Raw genomic sequence first — 22,876 nt, 5'->3', positions numbered from 1 at the left:
ACTCATCACCATCCTACATAGTATATACTGTGTTCGTCTATTTCCTGCCCATCTCCCCTCACCAGGAAGTTCCACGGGGGCAGAGATTTTGGTCTGTTCTGTTCACATGCTATACTCTCAGTGCCCAGAAACATGCCAGGCATATACTACGCCCTCAGTGAAAATTTGCTGAATCAAGGAACAAATACTGTCAATTTGAAAAATGGGGTGGAAGGGGGCAATAGAGAATTGTTGTTAAATGTGTGGTTTTGAAATCTGTCCAATGTTTGATTGCATTCCAGCTTTATCATTTACTAGCTTATAAAGGATTTACTTAGTCTCTTTGACCTTCAGTTTTCTCATTAGTAAATTGGGACTAATAATAATAATGCCTGTATCTTATGAGGTTCTTTTGAGGATTAAACAAGATATAAACTGTGCTTTGAATAATCCCTGGTTCCTATTAATTATGTGTTAAGTGGCAGCCTAGCATGAGGAATAATAATTTGCTGAAAAAGCCCATTTCTTGTTTGATTATTAGAGTCAGCAAGTAAAAAATACTGGCCAAACCAAATTCAGTGTCCTTTCTTTATAAAAATGTTTATTTTATATTAAGAATACATACGGTGTATTTTACTTGTAGCCTACTATACTAATTTGGGAAACAACAATCAGTTGACAGGCTGTGGGAACACACAGTGCCTACACAGGCAAAGTCATACATTCATTACACAAATATTTTGTGAGCACCCACTATGTGTCAGCACCATCCAGGGCGCTCGGGACATGGCTGTGAGCAAAACAAAGTCCCTGCCATTCCTGAAGGAGCTTACTATCTAGAAAAGAGAGGGCTGGAGGGTAGCCATACAAATAATTCACATAATAAGGAATATGAAAGTCTTGGAAATAATTAAGCCCAGGTCAGAGGGGAACACCATTTGCTCCCTATCTCGTCATCTGAGGGAGCCCAGCAGAGTCCAGAGTCATCACCATGACTTTAACAAACTCCGGGAAAAGCACACAGATCTTGCTTGGCCGTGAAGCATTTTGCATGTCATAAGTGTCATTATCACCTCAATGAAAGACATTCACTATGCTTTTAAATGCCAATGTTTCATGGTGGGTAAGACTTTTGAAAATGTTAAGTGGAAAAAAATCTAACATTTAGAGAAATATACATAATGTAACCTAAGAAAAAATCAAAAGGAGCAGTTTCTTTGGTTGTGAGTCATTTCCTTCCTCTCACTTCTTGTATGTTCCACATTCTCTTTAATAAGCATATTATTATTTATATAAGCAGAAAAGAAGTTATAACCCCTTTTCCGCCCACCACCAAAATGTCCCTGTTTTTTTACCAAAGGAGAGGATATCCTTATACCAAAAGGAAGCCGACTGCAAGAAGTATGGCCTGTTTCCTAAAGATTTAGCCCTGAGACAGGTTTTCTTTCCTTTCTTTTTTATCAAAACAATACATGGTCACTGTAGAAAGTCCAGAAAAAACAAGCAAAGATAAGGAAATAAAAATCATCCATAATCCCACCATTCAAAGATGACCACTGGCTCCATTTTTGTCTTTTTCTCTATGTAGATAATGAATTTCAGTCTTTTTAAATTCAGCTATTTATATGTTCTTAAAAAATAAAAATAGGACCATAGTTTTTCAATTAGTGATATATCTTGAATAGCTGCATAATTTCATAGTATTAACATTTTGTAGTTGAAACAATGCTCTACTGTCACGTTGACTTTTTCTAATTTTTCAAAATGATAAACCATGCTGCAGGAAACGTCTTTGAAGTGAAATCTTCGTCCAAATCCATGATTACTTCCTTGAGATAAATTTCTGTAAGTGAATTCCTTACAGAATTATCTCTTTAAAGCTTTCAATACATATTATACCAAATTGCTCCCCAGAATGACTGCACCAATTTGAATTTGCCCTCTCATCCGCAGCTCGGGAGAACACCCGTTATTCTGAGCCTGTATTATTTCTAAAAATACATTCCTCAGATGGATGGGGGAAAATTACACCTTGTTTTCATTTGTCCATAAATCCATTTGTTCTTTGGTCCACTTCCTTCAAAACCAAACTGCTCATATTTTTTTGTTTTTTAAGAACCATACATTAACAATGGTAAACTTGCTTCATTATATGTTGCAAATATTTTCCCAGTGTATCATTTACTTTCTAATTTTTTCTGTGCTATTTTTGATGTATAAACGTTTCTTATCTTTTTGAAATCAGATCTATCACTCCTTTCCTTTACGGTTTCTGCCTTTGGGGTCCACCCTAACATGATATAAATATTCACTTATATTTTTTCTGGTATTTTAGTTACTTTGTTTACATTAAATCTTTAATCTCCCTGGAGTTTATTTTCGTTTAAAATACACAGGACACAGCCAACTTGACTTTTCCCAGAAGGCCAGCTAGTTGAGCGAGTGCTTTTCTTACCTGAGCGTCATACTTCACAGCAGCTGAAAGCAGAGCGATGGCATTCTCCTCACAGATTCCTTGCTTGATAGTTTGTTGGCAGAGCTTTTTCAAACGATTTTCTCTATAAAATGTAGCCAAATCTAGCAATCCTGGTGGAAAGAGGTGTTTATTAGGGGGAGTGACTGGAAGCATCCTTGTTTAAACTCACTCAACCCTCCAGAGATGACTGACGTTATTCTGAAGGTAATCCTTAGTGAAGGGCTGTGCACACGAAGACGTACGCTGCTTACACTCTGAGTGTGTGGCTCTACCTGAGGACATAGCTGAAGTGAGCAGATACAAGACACAAACAAGCAGCAGCGGACAAACAGGAGCACGGTAAAAATAGCTTTAATGTTTTTCCTAGAAACGCTCCTCGAATTCTCTCTCTCCCCGCATCATCAATATCCTCCCCTGGGTCATTTCCATCAGCATTTGCACACATTGCACCTACTCAGACCTTTCCTGGACACCCATTTCTCTGCTTCCCTCGAGAGCAAACCTCCTGGGGAGAGTAGTCTCTATTTGCTACCTCTACTTTCTCACCTCAAGCCATTCCGAGCAGAAACCCATCCCCTCCACTCCCTGACATCACATGTGATCGTCACGAATGGTTCCATGGTGCCAAATCTCAGGGGCTGGTCTCTGGGTCCAGCTTACCCGACGTTTACACAGCATCTGATGTGGCTGATGACACGCCCTTCTTGACACACTGTGTTCCTTGCTTGTGTTTTCGTCTTATAATTAGTTACTCTTCAGTTCCCCTGGCTGGATCCTTTTCCGTGATTTCCAAACGTCTGAGTGCCCCAGGGTTCAATCCTCAGATTCTTATTTCACTTATTCCCCTCACTAATCTCCAGCCCCATGGCTTTAAATACTATCTATAAATACTGATGATTTCCGTTATATTATCTGTCATCTACTGTCAAATAATTCCACATAGAGTGACATACATGTGTAAGTGAATTTTAACCTACCCCTACGAAGTACTGTGAAACACTAAGAAATACTATGAAGTGCTCTAACCAGGAAGGGTCGGTTAGCATTTGAAAGGCCCTGGTCAGGGGCTTTAGGTATGGCTACCTAAATTTTCACTAGAGGATTTGCTAATTAGCATAGAGAATGCTAGAAATACTCTGTCACTGCGATATGAGTGGTGTTCAGGATACATGGCTTGGCTAGAAATACGGTGAGGGCCCTCTTGCCCTTGTGTGAAGGGGTTCCAGCATTGTGAGCCCAGAGGTCCTACACCACACAGTCAGAGCAGGACATTCGCCAGGGCTACATTCAGTCCTGGGGTGCCACCTGACCAAAAGGTTAGCTGAATCCTGCCCCCAGAAAACTGTCACATCCACTTCAAGCCAACCTTTGATGCAAGGAACTTCACAGAGGGCCGCATTTCATCAGTCTGACAACATTAACTGTTTCTGCACCTATCTGCTAATAAGTTTTTTATATGCGGTAGAATGTGGTTGGAAAATTGCTTTCACTGTAACGTGACAAATATCAAAATTACAGAAGACAGGCCTATGGCCCATCAGAAGATATTGAAATCTTCTGAAATCTTGAGAGTTGTGAATGGCTTGATTGTTTCCGGTTGGTTCTCAACACTCCCAAATTCACATCAACAGTCCCACACACTCCCAGCCTTCAGAATCATGTCTCCATAGACCCCACGTGCTGTCCTAAGAGAGGCCCCTGCCCTGAGCCCCTGCTCAAGAGAGCCCAGCTCTGAGCCTCCTCCAGGCACAGCCCTGACCACAAGGTGGCCAAGGAGCCATGTGCCACTCCTAGACCACAATTTAGGTACCTGGGACACTGAGGCCACATATGTGGGCATTTCCTCCCCTACAGACCACACCACCAATGTGCAGATGCCCAGTCCCAAGTGGTGGCCATGGCTGGGCTGGGTGGGGCTTGGACATGCAGGCTGGCAGGCCCACACACCCCTTGTGATGCAGGATGTAGCTGGTGGTGGGTAAAGAAAGATGCCATGTAGGAAGCTGGGGGCCAGGGGCCTGTCCTTCCTGTGCCACTGCTCCAGCACAGAACTCCAAGGAGTCCTAAACTCTATTATTTTCTTATTTTTTTGAAGAAGATTAGCCCTGAGCTAACATCTACTGCCAATCCTCCTCTTTTTGCTGAGGAAGGCTGGCCCTGAGCTAATATCTGTGCCCATCTTCCTCTACTTTACATGTGGGACGCCTGCCACAGCATGGCTTACCAAGCAGTGCCCTGTCCACACCTGGGATCCAAACCAGTGAACCCTGGGCCGCTGAAGCAGAACGTGGGAACTGAACCGCTGCACCACCGGGCTGGCCCCAGGAGTCCTAAACTCTAAATTCCCACTAAAACTCAAACCTGGCCTTTCAGTTCTCAATGAAGGTGTATTTTTCAAGGTATGAGGATTGAACATATATTATCTGAAGTTTGTTAGTTTGACATAAACAGTAGTCTCCCCTCATCCAGGGTTTCAGTTACCCACAGTCAACCTTGTTCCAAAGATAACGCTACATCATGGGGCCCACATCCCTCCTCTCACTTCCTCTCATCACGGAGGCATTGCATCACCTCACATCAGCACAAGAAGGGTGAGTGCAGTACAAGCTATTTTGAGAGAGAGACCACCTTCACATAACCTTTATAACAGTACATTATTATAATTATAATTGTTCTACTTTATTATTAGTTCTTGTTGTTAATCTCTTACTGTGCCTAGTTTATAAATTCAACTTTATCAGAGGTATGGAAATATAGGAAAAAACATCGTATACATAGGGTGTGATGCATCTGTGATTTCAGGCATCCACTAGGGGGTCTTGGAACGTATCCCTTGGGAGTGAGGGGGACTGCTGTAACTTTTAATTTTAGACATATGGTACATAGACCTCCAGTTGGACGCTTGTCCAGGGCCCTGCAAAGGTTAGGGGTGGGCCTATAAAAAAACCGCTATGCCATGTCTAATAAGCAGCTCAAACGCCTCTGACTTTTCAAACTCAAGAGCAAAACCTGTTGCTCTCCATCCTCCTCATCTCAGTGAATGGTGCTTCCATTAACCCTGCTACTCAGGCCAAACACCTCAGAGAAGTCGCCCTTCTCGCTCTCTCACACCCACATTCCATCCATGGACCAATCCCATCAGTTCCATCTTTAAAGTACAGCCAGAGCCTGGTCTCTTTTCAACACCTCCACTGCCACACCACCCTAACCTGGGTACCATCACCTTACACCTGAACAGTTACAATTACTGATCTTTGAAAAACAAATCACATCACTCTCGTAGAAGCTGCCAGTTGCCTCCCCCTCTCTCCCATATACACACACATCCATTCTCCCTTTCTTTCAAAGTCGCAGACTATTTGGCTGAGCCCTGGCCATCTGGAAATGAGTGCACTTTACCCAGCCTCCCATGCAGCTGGGTCATGGCCTTGGTCAGCTCTGGTCCATGGTTCGAAATAAATGGAACTTTCAGGACTTTTCCTTAAGAGACATTGGGATTTGCCCTTTGCCCCTTTGTCATTGTCCTTTCCTCCATCCTGCTGCCTGTAATGCAAATCCACTCCTGGGCCATGAGTGCAGGGGCCACATGTAGGAATGCCCTGCACTGTATCTCTGTGTGAGAGGGAAAGCAACTATCTTATTTAAGCTACTTTCGTTTTCATTTTACTATTAGAGTTAAAGCAAATCCTAAATAGCACAACCACGCTTACAGCCTTCCAAGGCTTTCCATCACACCAAGAATAAAACTCAAGCTCTTCCCCACGGCCCCCAAGGTTATGCATGATCTTGCCCAGCTCCAACTGTCTGACCTCAATTCCTGCCACTATCAGTCTCGCTCAGTCCATTCCAACCGCTCTGGCCTTCTTCCTCTTCCGCCACATGCTCATTGTGTCTCTTCTCAGACCCTCGCACTTACTGTTTCCCCTCTGAGAATGCTCTTCCCCTGGGTATCGGCCTGGTTGCTCCCTCGGGCCTCCCCCGGGGTCTCTGCTCAATGCACTTCCAGACAGCGGCCTCCCGTGACCCTCCCAAATGACCGCTGTGCTTATTCGTTTCAAATTGCTCTCCCTCATCTGAACACAAGCTCCCCAGGGCCTGGGACTCGATCTGTCTCATTCACAGACACTGAGACGAGCTGCAGCACACGGTGGGCGAGGACACTAAAACATTTGTGGAAGGAAACTACAAAACTTCCGAAATCAGATTTTTGTTCACCTGGGGAAAATTAAATGCTGATTTGGTAAAAGTGTAACTGGATTTATACATGTCAAATAAATGTTTAATTTAAAAATTTGGGGGTTGAACTCTTTCTCTAGTTCCTTAGAGAAGTAATTCCTTACTTCTTCTGTACCATCAGCCAACAACATTGCTGACAGCTGTGAACTGAAATTTAGTATGTTTCTGACTCTGGGCCCATTGGACGCCCAGGGTTGCTCTTCTGCTGTCACTAAGCCTGTGGTGCAGGGAACGCCCCTCACTCGCTTCAAGACAGAAGGCACCAGATAGCAGTGGGCTGTCCAAAGCCAACTGGGAGGGAGACGAATGCTTTTGGAGACCAGCAGGGCCTATTATTATGTGCATTTTATCTTTTTTACAACACAAACATCTTGCAAATAAAAAGTCACGTGCAGTAGCTACATGTAGCAATTAAGGAAGAATGTCACCCACTCCACAGTGGTGACAGTTTGCTAATTCATCCATCTGTCATTTTACCCATCCAGTCAACCTCTGCATAACAATAAGGAAAAAGGTTTGGGGTCAACACACAAAAAGAGAACTACTTCAGTGATTACCCTCAGAGCTACCTCCTTTCAGGCTCTACAGAAACCACCCTGGCAGTTCCCCAGCACATGCCAGTCTCAGGGTGAAGTCTGGCGGCAATTACCTACTGCCTCCTCAGGGGAAAGGCTGATGCTGTCTGTGTACAGGTATTCCAGGAAGGCCCGGTAGACAGGATAGGAAAATTCACTCATTTCTACAATATCATCCTCATGGTCTTCCAATGAAGAACGAAAATGCTCACACCTGAAGGAAGAAAGAAGCAGATCAGGTCCTAGCTTCTGGGCAAGGGCAGATGACTTTCCCGAGGAGATGTCCTCACTGGGCTCAAAGGGGAAAAAATCAGCAAGAAGGAAGAAAAACCGAGCTCCACACAATTCCCTCCGAACTGCACACCTTCACGCCCTCGCCCTGGCCCCTGGCTTCCTCTACGTTTTCAAATCACCATTTATTCAACAAGCCTGCAAACCTGCTGGGTGGAGACAGTGCCGGACTCCGGGCCTCGTCCCCACACCATGTGGGCCAAGCAGCATTTATAGAAAGCAGGTGGGTTTATTTTTATAAACTCTGAGTGATTTCGTTTCTTCACCTCCTGTTATGGGTTGAATCGTGTCCCCCAAAATTCATATGCTGAAGCCCTAACCTCAAAACAGTGTTTGGAGAAAGGGTCTTTACAGAGGTCACCAAGTTAAAATGAAGTGATTGGGGTGGGCCCTAATGCAATATGATTGCGGTCCTTATAAAAAGGGGAATTTGGAGAGAGACTCACACACACACACAGAACACCACGTGAAGATTAGAGTTACGCTGCCACAAGCCAAGGAACATCAAAGACTGCCAGCACAGCACCAGGAGCTAAGAGAGAGGCATCGAACAGATTCTCCCTCGCAGCCCTCAGAAGGACCCACCCTGCCATCACCTTAATCTTGGACTTCTGGCTTCCAGAACTGAGAGAGTAAGTTTCTGCTGTTGAGGCCACCTAGTCTGTAGTGCCCTGTTACAGCAGCCCCACAAACCAATACACCTCTCCCCGCTTTGATGAAGGTTTACGGGCTATCGGAAAAGTGAACAAATGCTGCATAGCCTGACCTTACTAAGAGGTCAACTGGAGACTAAGATGCCATAAGGAGTTTGTGCTTCGATGCAGTAGGATTTAAACATCTGTTACACAACAACATAATGATTTTCAAAATCATCATGCTAAGAGAAAGAAGTGAGGCACGAAAGCGTACATACTGAATAATTCCATTTACATAAACTTCTAGAAAATGCTAACTAATCTGTAGGGACAGAAAGATGATTAGTGGTTGCCCCAGAGCTGAGGAATGAAGGACCTGTGAGGGGTGATGGAAACATTCTCTATCTTGATTTGGACAGTGGTTTCAGAGGCATATGCATAGGACAAAGCTCCTCAAACTGCACACTTTAAATGGATGCAGCTCATCGCTCAAAAATTATACATCAATAAATTTGATTTTTAAAATCCCTGTGTTAACTTCACCCCAGACCTTGTTGCTCTAGAAAAGCCTTATGTGCTCTTTTTCAAGCAGCTAAAAGTTCAGTATCCCACAGCTGGTTAAGGAGAGTGACTGTCCTGGGCGGAGCTCAGTTCCTAGGGAGGGAGTTCACTCCACGTGGTGCTCCACACACAGTGCATGCTCGCCAAGTGTTAGCTGGCGGCTGTCTAACTCCAGGGTGACATACCATCTGTGCCGTCTCTGCGGATGCCTAGAGCACGTACAGCCTGAACCACACCCCCAGCACCCATCGCATACGGCCTCCCTGAATTCTTGTTTCATGCCAAATGTGTTGCCCCCACTGCACAGTATCCTTGTGACGGCCATAACAGCCTTACTGTTTTTCACAATTACTGAAGTGCCTAGCACTAAGAAAACAGCAAATGTATTTATTTCAAGTCTCAAAATAAATGATTCCTTACCTAATTTTGAGAAGGACTTTATGTGCATAAATGTACTTTCCATCCACCAGAAATTTCAGGTCTGCGGTGTTGGGGTTGTCGAATTCCCTCTTCAGTGACTCAGCCACTGTGAGGTGGTCATCAGGTTCTAAGAGAGAAACACCCATGTGTCTAGAGTTAACTACAGACACAACGAAAAGGCAGGCTGGAGGACAGCATCGCTCTGTTGACACTCAGGAAAACCCAATCCCCTGAAATAACTGAGCAATGCTTTTTTCCCCTAAATATAGGGTCGCACCTCTGTAATCATCAAGGATGAGAGTCTCATACACGCCTGCTCGTAACTCTGGCAAAACAACAAGGAAAAGTCCCAAACCAGCTCACTAAATGAAATTTTTAAATGTCTGAGTAAACATATGAGCTAAAAATAAAAGATACAGTTTCCCAGTCAAATTAAAAAACAGTCAAATAAAATTACTTTTCCTTTAGTATGTTGTGTCAGTTTCTGATACTTTCGAGAAAAATTAATCAACTAGTTCCCTTTCATGGGAGCCCATTAGACGGAAATAAATTATATGATACTGCACTTAACAATGTCCTTACTATCAAAACAAAAGCACCAGAGTTTTCTTCCTAGTTTTCAGTCCATCACGCAGATGGACAGCAGTCAGCTCACCCACGGTGAGGAGGCGCCACGAGACGGCGGGAGAGGCGAAGCAGGCGAACACGTCGTCCGTGCAGGAGAAGTGCGTGAGGTGCGGCAGCACCACCGACTGGCCCCGGCACTGGCCCCACATGTACACGTGCCCTCCCTGGGTCTTGGCAGCAGACGTGTGCGTAGAGTGGCAGGCTGCGATCTCTATAATTCTAAGTTCACAAACAAGTACCACGTACACACGGTAAACGAAAGAAGAAATCAGTTGATATTTTCCTTCCCTTAGATTTAACTGATTTAAAAAAACATGACTTATACACCCAATCTCCTAAATTTCCAGGCACCTAACAGTTATTCACATTTAAGCTATACTTCAATGGCACTTAGAACTCATGAAGATCTTCTTGTTACCACTTCTAGCCAGCAGGCCTACAAAAATACACACCATCTCGTTTTGAAATTCAAGTACAATCCAAAGGAGTAAAAACAAAACAAAACAAAAGGCGACTTAATTCTTTTCTTAAAACACTACTTATTGAGTAAATAATAAAGACTTGGGCCATCTTGACCCAAGGTCAATAAATATTCTCACCAAAACGTCATCAATTTTAGGGTTAAGTGGTGCATGCTGTGGGTCACCCCAACTCATACCGCAAACAGTCAATTCAATAGTTCTGACTCACTGGACTGCGTCCTCTGGAGCCCAAGCGCGTTTTCTGGGATCAACATATGTTAGACGCTAGTGCAGTAGGTTCATGATTGCCAGAGAAATAGTTCTCAGAATACCTCCTAATGGAAAACATTGTTTTTGTCGATTTGGAAATATTTACTTTGCTCAAAGAACAAGCCAATAAGTCACCATACAGATTCAAAGAAGACAGTAAACTATTTTACCCCAAGTGAGGTCGTCATCTGGATTAGCAATGGTATCATACAAATAATAGATTCTTTGTAATTTCTCCCATCTGCCACAACCTTAGGTCAGGCACACCCCATATCTGGATCAATCTAACAGGCTCCTGGGTCTCACTGCCTTAGACTCTCTCCGCTGAACAAAATCGCACAATGTTGGCAGGTTAAGAATCCTCTAGAAACACCATTCTCATCACTACTTTCAAACGTTCAGTGACTTCCCACAAGATAAAATCCAGACACATGACATTAAGGTCTTTCATAATTTCACCTCCACCTATGTCTGGCCATCTTTCAAATCACTATTGCCCACACACCCTTTGTTCCAACAAAAAGAAGCACCCACTGCCCCCCAATGTATTTAGTCACACAGTCCTTGTTCAGGAGTGTTCTTTCCTTTTTCTCTGCGTTAGAAATCCTACCCACCTTTGAAGGCCCAGTTCAAACAGTCCCAAGGTAAGAGGTCTCTTGCTCATCTGAGCTCTTGCAGCAATTCCTGTCCATACCACTCCAGCCTCGCTTTGTTTTCTTTTCAGGTGCACATGTCTTACCTATTCAGCTAGATTACAAGTTCCTGGCAAGCCAAATTTCTTAGTTCTCTCTCCCTAAGCACTCAATACGGTGTCTTACTAAATGAAAGTTATAGATCATTTTATTGACTAGTTGGGAAAGATTGAACAACAAAGAGCAACTGAGGGTTGGGTAAGACCTCATTGACCAAGGCTAGCAACTGAAGGGTAGAGACATTCCTCCACTGCCATATTAATTAGCTGGTTCCCAATCAAGGAGGGAGGATGGTCATCATAAAACTTGGAGATTGCCATGGTGGCTTGCCTGAGAAGGCTGAGACATACTGTTTTCATGTGCAGTCCAAGTAATTTCACTCATTTATTAGAGGACAGCTCTCAGCTCTTGAAAACAATCCAAGAGAGTTAGAGGAAAAAAGCCTATGATGTTCCCTACTGGAGAGCCTGGACGATGGAGCTAAGTTCGAATCTACACACCAGGCTGTGTGATTGTGGGAACCTCTGGGAGTCTCGGTTTCATCACACTGCAAGGCTAATATGTGAGAATCAAATATCAAATGATAAACTGTGAAACACCAAGCACAAGGTCTGGCATACAAATAGTACTGTAACAACAGAGGTTTCTTATTATTACTCCTACTACTCAGCATTTTAAGTGACAAAGCTTCTCAGATGTAGAGACTGCATATTTCTAATGATGCAGTCAGGTGAGTAAGGCCTGTCCTATTTACGTGATCAGGTCAGTCAAATTGGCTCAAACCTCTAATATAGCGCTTGACAAAAGAACCTCACTCACATGGCGAAATGACCAATACTATTTGGCTTCTCAACAAGCATATTCTTTTCAACAAACAGAGAAAAAGGGGGAAGGAAACAGAATAAATATATTTATTCAAAGAAAAGCGCATCTACGGTTACCATGTTACACCCAAACATGAAGGTGGAGAGACAATTCAGTGCAGATGGTTGGTGCAGTGGGCAGGACTTGGGCTGGGAGTCAGAGAATAGCCTGTAGAGGCCGAGTTACTGAAACTCTAATAATCCACTTTATCATCTAAAAAAAAAGAAAAAAGGTGGAGGGAGCAGAATACAAGCGAGCAGTCACCTCACAGGCTTGTGGTGAAGAACAAATGAAACAGGCTACACAGCTCAGTGCACACTCAAAATGGGCCCCTTCCCATGACCAGCAGTGTTTAACAGCTGCTGCAGGAACCGTGGGGCCCCCCGAGGAGCTCACAATTTACCCAAAGACAGAAGTCGTGTATCTGTGAAACTGCACACAATTCCCAAATAACATCGTAGTGCGGCATGGACCACACGCGCTCCGGTGAGAAGGGAAAATGCCGGGACTCCACAGGGAGCATTTAAAGCAAAGGGAGGTCAGCTGGGCCGCAGGGGCCTTGGATTTGTCAAAGAAATGGCATAAGAAAAAGGAGGCAGAGAGAAATACATGTGCCAATGTGTAGGCAGAGGGCGGAAAGAGCAAGACTGGAGAGGGCCCACTATTGAGAGGACCTGACTGGAACAGACAGGCAGCTCTGGGGAGCGGAGAGCAATGAGGTTTGTTAGGAACAGAGGCGTTTGTCTTAAATCCAAGACAGAAGAGTCTAGATGGGATCTGATGCGCAGACAAATGGGAAATTGCTGCGTAAACAGGGCCGTGATGTGACGAAAAAGGTGTTCTTAGAGAGATTAACCCGGCAAAAGCGCTCAAGACAGACTGACAGAGAGAAAGAACAGCCCAGGAGGCAGGCTGCGGAAGGCTGAGGAGTGTGCAGATATCACGTCCAAGCCACACTGCCAAGGAAGAATCAGGGTAATCCTTCACCCCAACGAGAGGAAGGAGAGGCGTCAAAAATGGCCCAGGACTACGAGCCGAGGCAAACACCAGCCTGGCAGTGCAGAGGGAGGGGGACGCAGTGCTGGTCTGACTGCAGGATGGGAGTTCGACAGACAGGTATCTAAGCAGTTAAGAACAAGGCCTTCTACATTTTAACCACTTCAGTTATAAAACATCTGGCATTATCTGGGGGGAGAAGAGGTTAGAACAGCTCAACACCGTTTAGATAAACATTAACAGCTCTTGCTCTTATCATATTTAATCACCTTCACAATGATCTACTAGGCAAAGACTTTTAGATTTTTTTAATAACTTCTGTGCACTTTGGGAAACCACTTAAAATGATAAGATAGCTTCCCTTTTCTCTGATAATGTTCTATGAAAAATGTAATTGACTGGAACACAACAGTGTCCTTCTACGTTAAACTACTCACCATCAGAAAATCAAAATAAATTTAATTCCTACATTCACTTCTGAAATGTGTATTATTCGCCTCCATGAAAAGGGAGCAGGCTTTGCCATTACAGGAGGTAGAAACATTGCTTCCTGGAGAATGGTGGAACAGATACAGCCAAGGGGTTAGGATGCAGAATGCTGTGGAACGCTGGTCTTCCCTAAGCACAGCCTTGTGACATTTGCCTGGAACACCCAGCGCCACATGGGAAGTCAGGGGTGGGGCACGGGCTGGGCTGACCACAGCAGCTGCTACAGGAAGGAGAGTGGAGAAAGTTTAGAGGGAACTTTCAGGTCTGGGCTTGGGACCCAAGCAACTGCCAAGGCACCCTGCCTTTGCCTAAGGTCATCTGTTCTTAAATCTGATTCATACCAAGAAGCAAAGTTGGAAGCTCAGATTTTTCAGTCTTATATGCAACGGACAATGACTTTAAACAGCTAACCTTTACTGTCAGGATGTCTGGCATATTTCACTTTATTTTGCAGCCATTTGTAATGGAAAACAATTACTATACACTCATAATAAATAAGTTTTATGTCACCTCAACGAATGATCTACAGCAACCACATAGCTTAATGACTGAAGTACTAGAAAGGAAAAAGCAGAGACTCAGAAAGAATAGAAAACAGAAAACGAGGAGAGGAAAAAGGTCATTTGTGAGGGAGAAGAATAATGAAGAAATAGTGATAAAAAGATCAAGAGCAGTGATTCCCAATCCTGGTTTTGTAAGAGGCCAAAATATTACCAATTATCTCAAAAAGTCACAAAAATTCAAGGCAAAGTTAGTTTTAAATCAACTTAATTTAAAATGCGCTTTCATGGAACTTTAAGAACAAAGACACAAATGTTATCAAAGTATTGAAACTTCAGAAAGAGTGGGAATGACTGGAGTAGAAAGAGAATCATTTAATTATTAAAATCACTTTTATGTGAACATAAACTGCTAATTAATGTTAACATTCTTCATCATACATAGACCTCTGTGGGAAAAAATCTTAAAAGATTTTGCTTGGTTTGTTGTTGGAGCAAAGGATCCAATGTAGACAGATTTTTTCCTTTCCACTTCTGTGAACAGCGAAGTAAGACTTGATGATCCACCCCACCCTAAATGCAATCTGTTGTTTCTAATTAGTCAAGCTTCCCCATAATGGGCCCCAAAAGAGTCAGAAGTTCCTGAGAGATAAGTCACAACGTATCTGCAAAGTTTCAGTCATTGAAAAGGGTGGGCAGGTGCTGGACAAGCCCCAGCAGACTTATAAATTCCTCCCTCGGCACACTCGTGTGATCGCGAGCCCGCATTTTCAGAAAGTGCCAGGTGAAACTCAAGCATGGGAAACGGAGAAAAGCAAAAATATCTCATTCAAAACATCCACCCACGATTTCTGTAGCCAAAATAAAGTGTACGTGGACAACAGCAAGTATGCAAAACTGTGGCTACTTCCACTTTGTTTACATGTAGAATTCAAAAATTTAAGAAAGTTAAGAAATTTGTTCAAAAAAAATTAAAAGTTTTGAAACTTTTTTAAAAAATTAGAAGTGTTTTAAAAAGATGGAAAAGCAACAGGTAACTCTCCAGTACCAGGTAAGGAACTTGGCACTAACATAACTTCCACGCCCTGCTTCTCTGCCTCCTTTTCTTTCTCCCAACAAGCTGCCCTGCGGTCCGCTGTCCCAGCACCACTAGAGGCAGAAGACCTGGGCCTCACTCTGGGACTATCAGGGACCAGCAGCACAACGTGGTCCCTCGTGGGCCACAAGTCACTGGTGAGCAGATGGCAGCGGATTCTGTGAGTCCGGGAACAGATGAGTTAAAGTGTATGTCAAGTATGGCAGCACATAAAAATGGTAAAGTGCTGTACAAATATGTTGTTTTTATTTCCATGTTACCTTTATTTGATCCTTTAACACTTTATTGTTTTGTCTAAATACTAAATGTCCCTACTGGCTGGATTTGCTAAACTGAGGCATTTTTGTGATTATTCAAGGCCTCAAGACCATCCCTTCTCTTTTGACTGGGTAGTTCTGAACTACCTTTTAATGCAAATGACATGGCTACCAGCATCCAGTGCCTGCCCCCCAGGGCCTGATCTCCATTCTCTCTCCTCTTCCCCAGTTCCTAAGGGGTCCAGGGTCTTATTCTAAGATTTTGGGGAAAAAACAAAATCTGTTTAACCCATTTAACATAGCTTAATAAGATCAGCCAGGTTTACAATACTCAAATGAACATAAGGGGAGTTGAATCTCCCTTTACCTATTTATCCATGTATTTATTTTTAAATCAGATATAAGAAAAATTAATATGTAAAATAAAAATGAAAACAGCAGTATTAATTTCTACAATGATTATAACTCTGGTTTAAAAGAAAAGATAGTGAAATGTTTTTGTTCTATACTACCGTGTCAAGAAATGAAGAGTGAAAAGGCAGTGATATGGCTGTGTTTGAGAAATTCAAAAGGCCTTCAAAACCAGTAGGATAACTTGAGAAAAAATTCTAGCTATGCTAATTACTTAAAACAACCTTTCGAACAAGTGCACAAAACTGAGTCTTAATTTTCCAACCATTTTACCCTCCTTCACAGTGATAGCTTGGGAGTGGAAGTAATGAAACCATCTTATCCTTCTCAACTGGCAAATTTTATAAGTAGCCAAGTGAATGGACTTACATCTCATTTGAGTTACTTTCATCTTTCTAAGCCACAGAAGATAGACCTCAAATGTTATCAACTTCCCCTTAAAAACGTAAAGCAGAAAAGAATGAGAAGGGGGAGAAAAGGTCATTTGGGAGGGAGAAGAATAATGTAGAGTAGCTGTTGGGGGTTTAGTCATTGTAGTCTGTGCAGAGTAGCTACTGGAGGTACAGATCAAACAGGGGTAAGTGAAAATAGAATATTTAACAGACAGACCGTCAACCTCCCCAACAACTCAGAAGCCAGTTTTAGAAAGCAATGAATGCTCTCGTTAAGGAATATTCTAACACTACCAATAAGTTCCCCGCAATTCCATACCATGTCTAAGTTTTGTTCAATCACTAGAGAACACTGAAGTTATTTAGAAGAAACACATATTACCTGTCCTTTTCCACAATGATAGGAGTAGGATAGGGCTGGTTACTTTTATTGCCGGTGCCCAACTGGCCATAAGAATTTGCACCCCAGACATACACTTGGCCTTCATCTGTTAATACTAATGTGTGTGCGTAGCCACAGGCAGCCTGGAAAGAGAAAAACCAAATCTACGCAGGTCTGCAAATAAAAGGGAATATGCTTTCACAAGATAAGAATCAAAAATGAAAAAAAGGAAGAGGCAGCCGGCACAGAGAAGTAAGCATTAAGGGAACCAATACCCCTCCAGGACTAGCTTAGCCCTGTGTGTGGCCAAAACCTCAGGAAGATCAACATGAGTCCTTTAGTGACACGAGTCCAGTTTATTCGGCTTTAATATGGCATTCATTAGGCTCACGGAGATCAAGGGGTAGAAAGTGAAGAAGAAATAGACACTTATTTTTTAATAATGTTCTTTTTTTATTATAAAAGTAAAGCATGTTCGATGTGAAAAAATATAGAAAGTAGAAACATGAAAGTAATGTCAAGATCAGGGGTTTTTTGCCCATTTATATATAAATATAGAGATAGGCACTGATAGCTTTTTTAATGATAATTTTGCATAAGCAGTTCTGAATCTTTCTTTTTAATTTTTTTTTTTTTTTGGAGGAAGATTAGCCCTGAGCTAACATCTGCCACCAATCCTCCTCTTTTTTGCAGAGGAAGACTGGCCCTGAGCGAACATCCGTGCCCATCTTCCTCTACTTTATATGTGGGATGCCTGCCACACCCGGGATCCAAACCAGTGAACGACAGGCCGCCGAAGTGGAACATGTGAACTTAACCGCTGTGCCACTCAGCAAGCCCCTCTGAATCTTTCTTTTTAACTTAATATTACATATAGCACTATTCCCCAGATCATTAGAAATCCTTACTAGACATCATTTTCATTCATATAGATTTAGTATAATTTATTTAACCATTAATTTATTGTTTGATTAAATTATGCTAATCTACTTTTTATTAAAGTCATCAATTTTTTCTTTTCTTTTCTTTTCTTTTTTTGCTATATCTCCTCCATCAATTCTGTAAGTAACTTTCTCTTTGGTTCCTTAGGATAATTTCCTGGGAGTAGAATTGCAGATCAAAGGGTATGAATATTTTTAAGGCTCTTGAGATGCACGGCCAAAGTTTCCTTGGGAAAGATTACAACAATTTACATTCCAACAGCTCTGTATGAGAGTGCCCTGGAAACAGAAATTTTCTAATAATCAGCTACAACTTAATTCAGGGAAAGGGGGCTTTAACCTCTACATCAATGACGACATTCAAGCAGCTAAACCTTTCACCCTGCTAAGAACACTGTGTTTTTAATACATTGGTATCTTTGCCACTGAAGACTTCATTGCAGGCACACATAAACCAACAGTAGACGTACCCGCTGGACACGGATGCCTTGCAAAGCTGCCACTCTACAGGGGGTTGGCTGGTTGCCACTGCCGCCAAGTCCGAGCTGCCCATTTCCACTGTAACCCCAAACATAGACCTGAGAGATAATGAGAGAGGCAATGCCCATGAAGGATGAAGAGCAATCACATTCTCTTTTATGAGAAACATGCCATGTTGGTAAGGTGGTTAAGGCAAACAGGTTTTTTAAAGCAACTTAAGAAATAACTTTCTTACCTCCCCAGTGTCCACTACCGCCATTGAGCACATCTGCCCACAAGCTATGTTCACAACTACTTTATTCTGTAAGCAGCCAGTGACTCTTCGAGGGATCGGCTGATTAGCTGTTGATCCAGATCCTACCTGCCCAGAGTTATTATAACCCCAGGCAAACACCTTTTTGAAAGAAAAGATCAATAAATGAAACACGTTAATTTACAAAGTGTCTCAACTGGACACTAACATGTTCTTATGGTACCTCCTCTTTACTCCTCAAAGTGCTTGATATCCATAAATTCTCACAACACAGGCAGAGAAGTTTTTGTAAAATTCATTCTTACAAAATGATTAATATATAAAATTGTTATTGGCGTTATCTACACAAACAGCAATAATTATTATCAAATATCATATAATACTTATAAAAATATCTACTTTGCCTCAGCCATATTTTCTAGCATTTTGGAATTTTTCTTTTTGCAAATAACCCCCTTCAGTGTAGCAATATAGAAGGAACAATAAAGCTTTTTAAATTTGCAGTTATATAAATCCTTACTACATAAAGGTACACTCATAATATAAACACCACGACTATGAGTTGCTAACAAGGATAAGACTGAATCTGAGAGAGGTGGCTATTTTAACCAAATGATCATATTTCCAAGACTGCTATAGGAATCTACATAATCTTATTGAAAAGATCAATGAGACTTATGCTGACTATTCTCACCTCTCCATCAGATGTTAGCACCAAAGAATGATAAGACCCACAGGCAACTTCAATGACTCGTTTGTTTGACAAATTAGTAGAGATATGACAGGGCACTAAACCATGATTAGTCGTCCCATTGCCCAGCTGGCTATATGCATTATGACCCCATGTAAAGACTTCTCCTTCTGAAAAATAAAAAGAAACATAACCAGCTTTCAAGACATTTACTTCATTATGTAAAAATATATATTGCACACTCCCACAAACGAGAACTAAAAATTCACATGCAAAAGCAAATCAAGGGGCTGGCCCCGTGGCCGAGTGGTTAAGTTCGCGCGCTCCGCTGCAGGCGGCCCAGTGTTTCGTCAGTTCGAATCCTGGGCGCGGACATGGCACTGCTCATCAAACCACGCTGAGGCAGCGTCCCACATGCCACAACTAGAAGGACCCACAACTAAGAATATGCAACTATGTACCTGGGGGCTTTGGGGAGAAAAAGGAAAAAAATAAAATCTTTAAAAAAAAAAAAGAAAAGCAAATCAACTTCCCTATTCCACCAAACTCATTCTATAAAAGAATATATTTGAAAAGTACAAACTACATTCTACTTCAAGGCATCAAGATGAAATTGAAGTGGATGCACTTATAATAGCTGTAAGTTAGGTTTTTGATAAACAGTAGAGAAAACGCTGCTAAAAGTAATAGAAAAAAACATTAGGTTGAAAGTCAAAGATTGTAAGGTCACTTGACTTCTCTGGGCCTTAATTTCTTGAACTATAAAATGATCACCAAGTTAATTTTTAAAATCTTTATCATATTATTTATCATGCAGTATAACACACATTCAGAAAAGTTCATAAAACATATATGCACAGTTTTATAAGTAATTATAAAGCACACACTCACGTACAGCTACCATGCAGGTCAAGAAATATAATCTTATCATCACCCCAAAAGCCCCCCACACTTACAACCTGAATTAGACAATTTAGTTTTTCCTGTTTCTGAACTTTAAATAAGTGGACTAATACAGAAACACTGCTTTCACCTGTATTTGCTACCATCTTCTCTCTTTGTGCTACATTCTCGATAATTTCTTCTGATCTATCTTCCAGTTTGTTAATTTTCTCTTTTGCTGTAACCAAACTGCTGCAAAACTTGTCCATTAAGTTTTCCATTTTGATAATTATATTGTTTATTTGGTTCTTTTTCAAGACTTCTACAATCTCTGCAGGTACCTTCAAGCTCATTTTTTTTCTTCAAACACAATAAATACAGCCATCTTATAACTGGTGTCTGACAATTCTAATATCTGATAGTTAGTCAGTTTTTGGGTTTTTTTGCTAGTGTCTTGTCTCCTTGTGTATCTGATTATCTATGATTCTGTGCTGCTAACTACCTTTGGAAAATTATTTTTCAATAGTATTATACTCCCTCGGGCCTAGGATGAAGATCCCTTCCTCTAGAAAGGATTTGTATTAACTTCTGTCATGCTCTTAAAGCACTTAAAGGTGTCCCTTTAATAAATCCAAGGCTTTAGGTTCTTGGACCACACAGTGTGATGTGAATTGGAACACAAATCTACAGTTATGACCTCTTAGGGAGAGGTTTGCTTTCTGTTTTTCTCCCTGCTTTGCTCAGAGGTAAGGAATTCTTCTTTTCAGTCCCTTAGTGATGGAAGAACTGGTTCATCCTTGTCCTGAGAGTGGAGCCCTCTGTGGTCGTAGCTCAACGTGTGAGGCCCTCACGTCATGAGTACATCAAACCACAACTCTGTTCAAGTGGATACGCAGATGCCTCAAAGGCAATTTTAGCTTCAAGTTCCCCTCTAACCTCTTAGTTCTCACTTTCTCTTAAATATGGTCTGATCATTCCTTTCTGCCTTGTCAGTGCTTTGATGCATTTACGAAAAATTTTTTAAACATTTTATTCAGAATTTTTAGTTGTTTTCAGCAAAGAAGTGGTCTGAATAATCTAGCCTATTACTGGAAACCAAAAATCCCTAAAACTTATTTTTTAAATGCAAAATAAATATACAAAAGAGTATTTATAAAATTTATTTTTAGTTTAAAGACTATTAATGAAATGAATACCCAGCTGAAGAATAACTCTGAAGTATGTTTTAATGATAATGTCTTAGTCTGAATTCATGAATAGCAATGAGAATAACTTCTGACATTACTAGTACCAACTACAGCCATTAGTCGCTGTTTAACACAAGAATCACAGACTGCTGAGGTGGAGGGCATCTTGGAATCTGGCTTTAGTTTCTCAGTTCATAGATCAGAAATCTCAAATTCAAAAAGTCCAGAGTAAGTTCAGTGTTCTAATGCAAAATAATGAGTCCTATAAAGTATAAACAAAAGGGGTTTACTGGGTTTACAGCACTGTCACTCTGACATCTAAAGTGCCAATAATTGCTAGAGTCCATCTGCCACACTATCTTAGCCTGATATTTAGATATGTTCATATTGCATGTCGTCCAAAGCACAGTCAAGTTCACAGGGCAGAGCCAGAAGTTCTTGCCCAATCAAAGAGGATGTTCTTGATTTAAGGGGTGGTCCTAGTGTCGTTTCTCAACAAATAACGACGCAAGGGCCAAAATTCGACACTGTGTTCCTAGTTACCTGATGTGGCAAGGACAACATGTGGACCACTCCCATAGCTGAGACAGGCTACTTTTTTGCCAGTTAAAGAGTCCAGTCTCCGAGGTTCAATGGTGCTCTGGACGTCACCTAATCCCAAACAGCCACAGCAGTTGGTGCCGAGCACAAAAATCTGTGGGAAAAACCCACTGTTAGTTCAAGAAATTCTGTTTCTGACAAACCCATAATTACATTCAAACAGTCAGAGTCCTCCTAAAGCAAACTGCTACATTACATAATAAGTAAGAATCTACTCTCCAAGTTTTTTTTAACATAATTTTTCAGTTCCCCCCAAATCTTCAATATAGCAAATCCATTACTGAAAATATGAGTGGCTGAATTTTTTCTTCAAAATTACCTCATCATTTACTGTGGTGTATAAAACTTCATTGCCAGCACTGCCAAAGACACAAGCCTGACGTATTAACTGCAGCTCTTCCTCAGAACAAAGGGAGAAAATTGGCCACTTTCCCACATCTAACATCTTCAAAGATGACAGAGTAGCCTGTACCGGCTGAGAAGGAAAAAATGAATACATATTGAGACTGTTAATTAAAAAACTAAATTTTCTTTGCCCCTCTCACTTCTGAAGGAGTTGGCCCTGGATTAAGGAGGAACAAGCTCTATCTACTTCTGAGAGGCCTCTCAGAGCCGTGGAAATCGCCTTTGCAGGCTCCACTGCGTCAGTACTGCTCTTACGGCAACTAAGAGCCAGAGGCCCCGGATGGAATCAGAGCTCGCCTATTAATTTTCCTCAAGGACACAGGAATCATCCAAGGCTGAACTTTGGGGAGCTGAAGGTCGAGAAAGCACTTGAAGTGTGGGCTATGTTTTAAATGTAGCTCTGGAAACTAGGCTGGTTGTAAAGGTAGGGAAAAATAATAGAGAGGCCTACTATTTCACCTGCTGCCTACATCTTAAAACAAGTCTCTGGAAAATAAAATTGCTGAAGGTGACATCAAGGAAATGGTGCAGAAGCTTCTGCTCATGGGTCAGTTCTGGCCTTCAGTTTGAGCAGCTGGTGGGTTCCCTCATCCTCCCACTCAGGTTTGGGGATCGGTAGGAAGAAACACCCAGAAAGTATTCGTTTGCTGGAGCTGCAATAACAAAGTACCACAGACCAAGTGGCTTCAACAACAGAAATTTATTTTCCCACAGTTCTGAGGCTGGAAGTTCAAAATCAAGGTATCAGCCAGTTTGGTTCCTTCTGAGGGTTGTGACAAAAAGATCTGTTTCAGGTCTCTCTCCTCAGCTTGTAGAAGGCTGTCTTC

General features: G+C 41.9%; 1 protein-coding gene across 49 annotated transcripts in view; it reads right to left on the bottom strand.

Annotated features, from left to right (window-relative positions):
* The window catches only part of RCBTB2 (RCC1 and BTB domain containing protein 2), a 43,291-nt gene that overhangs the window by 4,739 nt on the left and 15,676 nt on the right, over positions 1 to 22,876 (bottom strand). For 31 of the 49 annotated variants that reach the window (XM_023621591.2, XM_001489540.7, XM_023621593.2 and 28 more), the window contains 10 exons: positions 21,964 to 22,119; positions 21,588 to 21,738; positions 18,979 to 19,145; positions 18,267 to 18,425; positions 18,022 to 18,129; positions 16,611 to 16,753; positions 9,829 to 10,019; positions 9,174 to 9,300; positions 7,341 to 7,480; positions 2,435 to 2,565 (listed from right to left, as the gene is read on the bottom strand). In XM_023621591.2, coding sequence (XP_023477359.1) covers positions 2,435 to 2,565; positions 7,341 to 7,480; positions 9,174 to 9,300; positions 9,829 to 10,019; positions 16,611 to 16,753; positions 18,022 to 18,129; positions 18,267 to 18,425; positions 18,979 to 19,145; positions 21,588 to 21,738; positions 21,964 to 22,089 — 1,443 coding nt within the window. In that variant the 5' untranslated portion in view covers positions 22,090 to 22,119. Of the gene's footprint in view, positions 1 to 2,434; positions 2,566 to 7,340; positions 7,481 to 9,173; positions 9,301 to 9,755; positions 10,020 to 16,610; positions 16,754 to 18,021; positions 18,130 to 18,266; positions 18,426 to 18,978; positions 19,146 to 21,587; positions 21,739 to 21,963; positions 22,120 to 22,876 lie in introns of all 49 variants that reach the window. The other 18 variants (XM_070239737.1, XM_070239736.1, XM_070239744.1 and 15 more) reach the window with 2 other exon arrangements.

The sequence above is a fragment of the Equus caballus genome, chromosome 17 (genome assembly GCF_041296265.1).
Source record: "Equus caballus isolate H_3958 breed thoroughbred chromosome 17, TB-T2T, whole genome shotgun sequence".
In the NCBI taxonomy this organism is placed as follows: Eukaryota; Metazoa; Chordata; class Mammalia; order Perissodactyla; family Equidae; genus Equus; species Equus caballus.
Note: the sequence above shows the minus strand (reverse complement) of the source record. Positions and strands in the feature narration are given on the sequence as shown.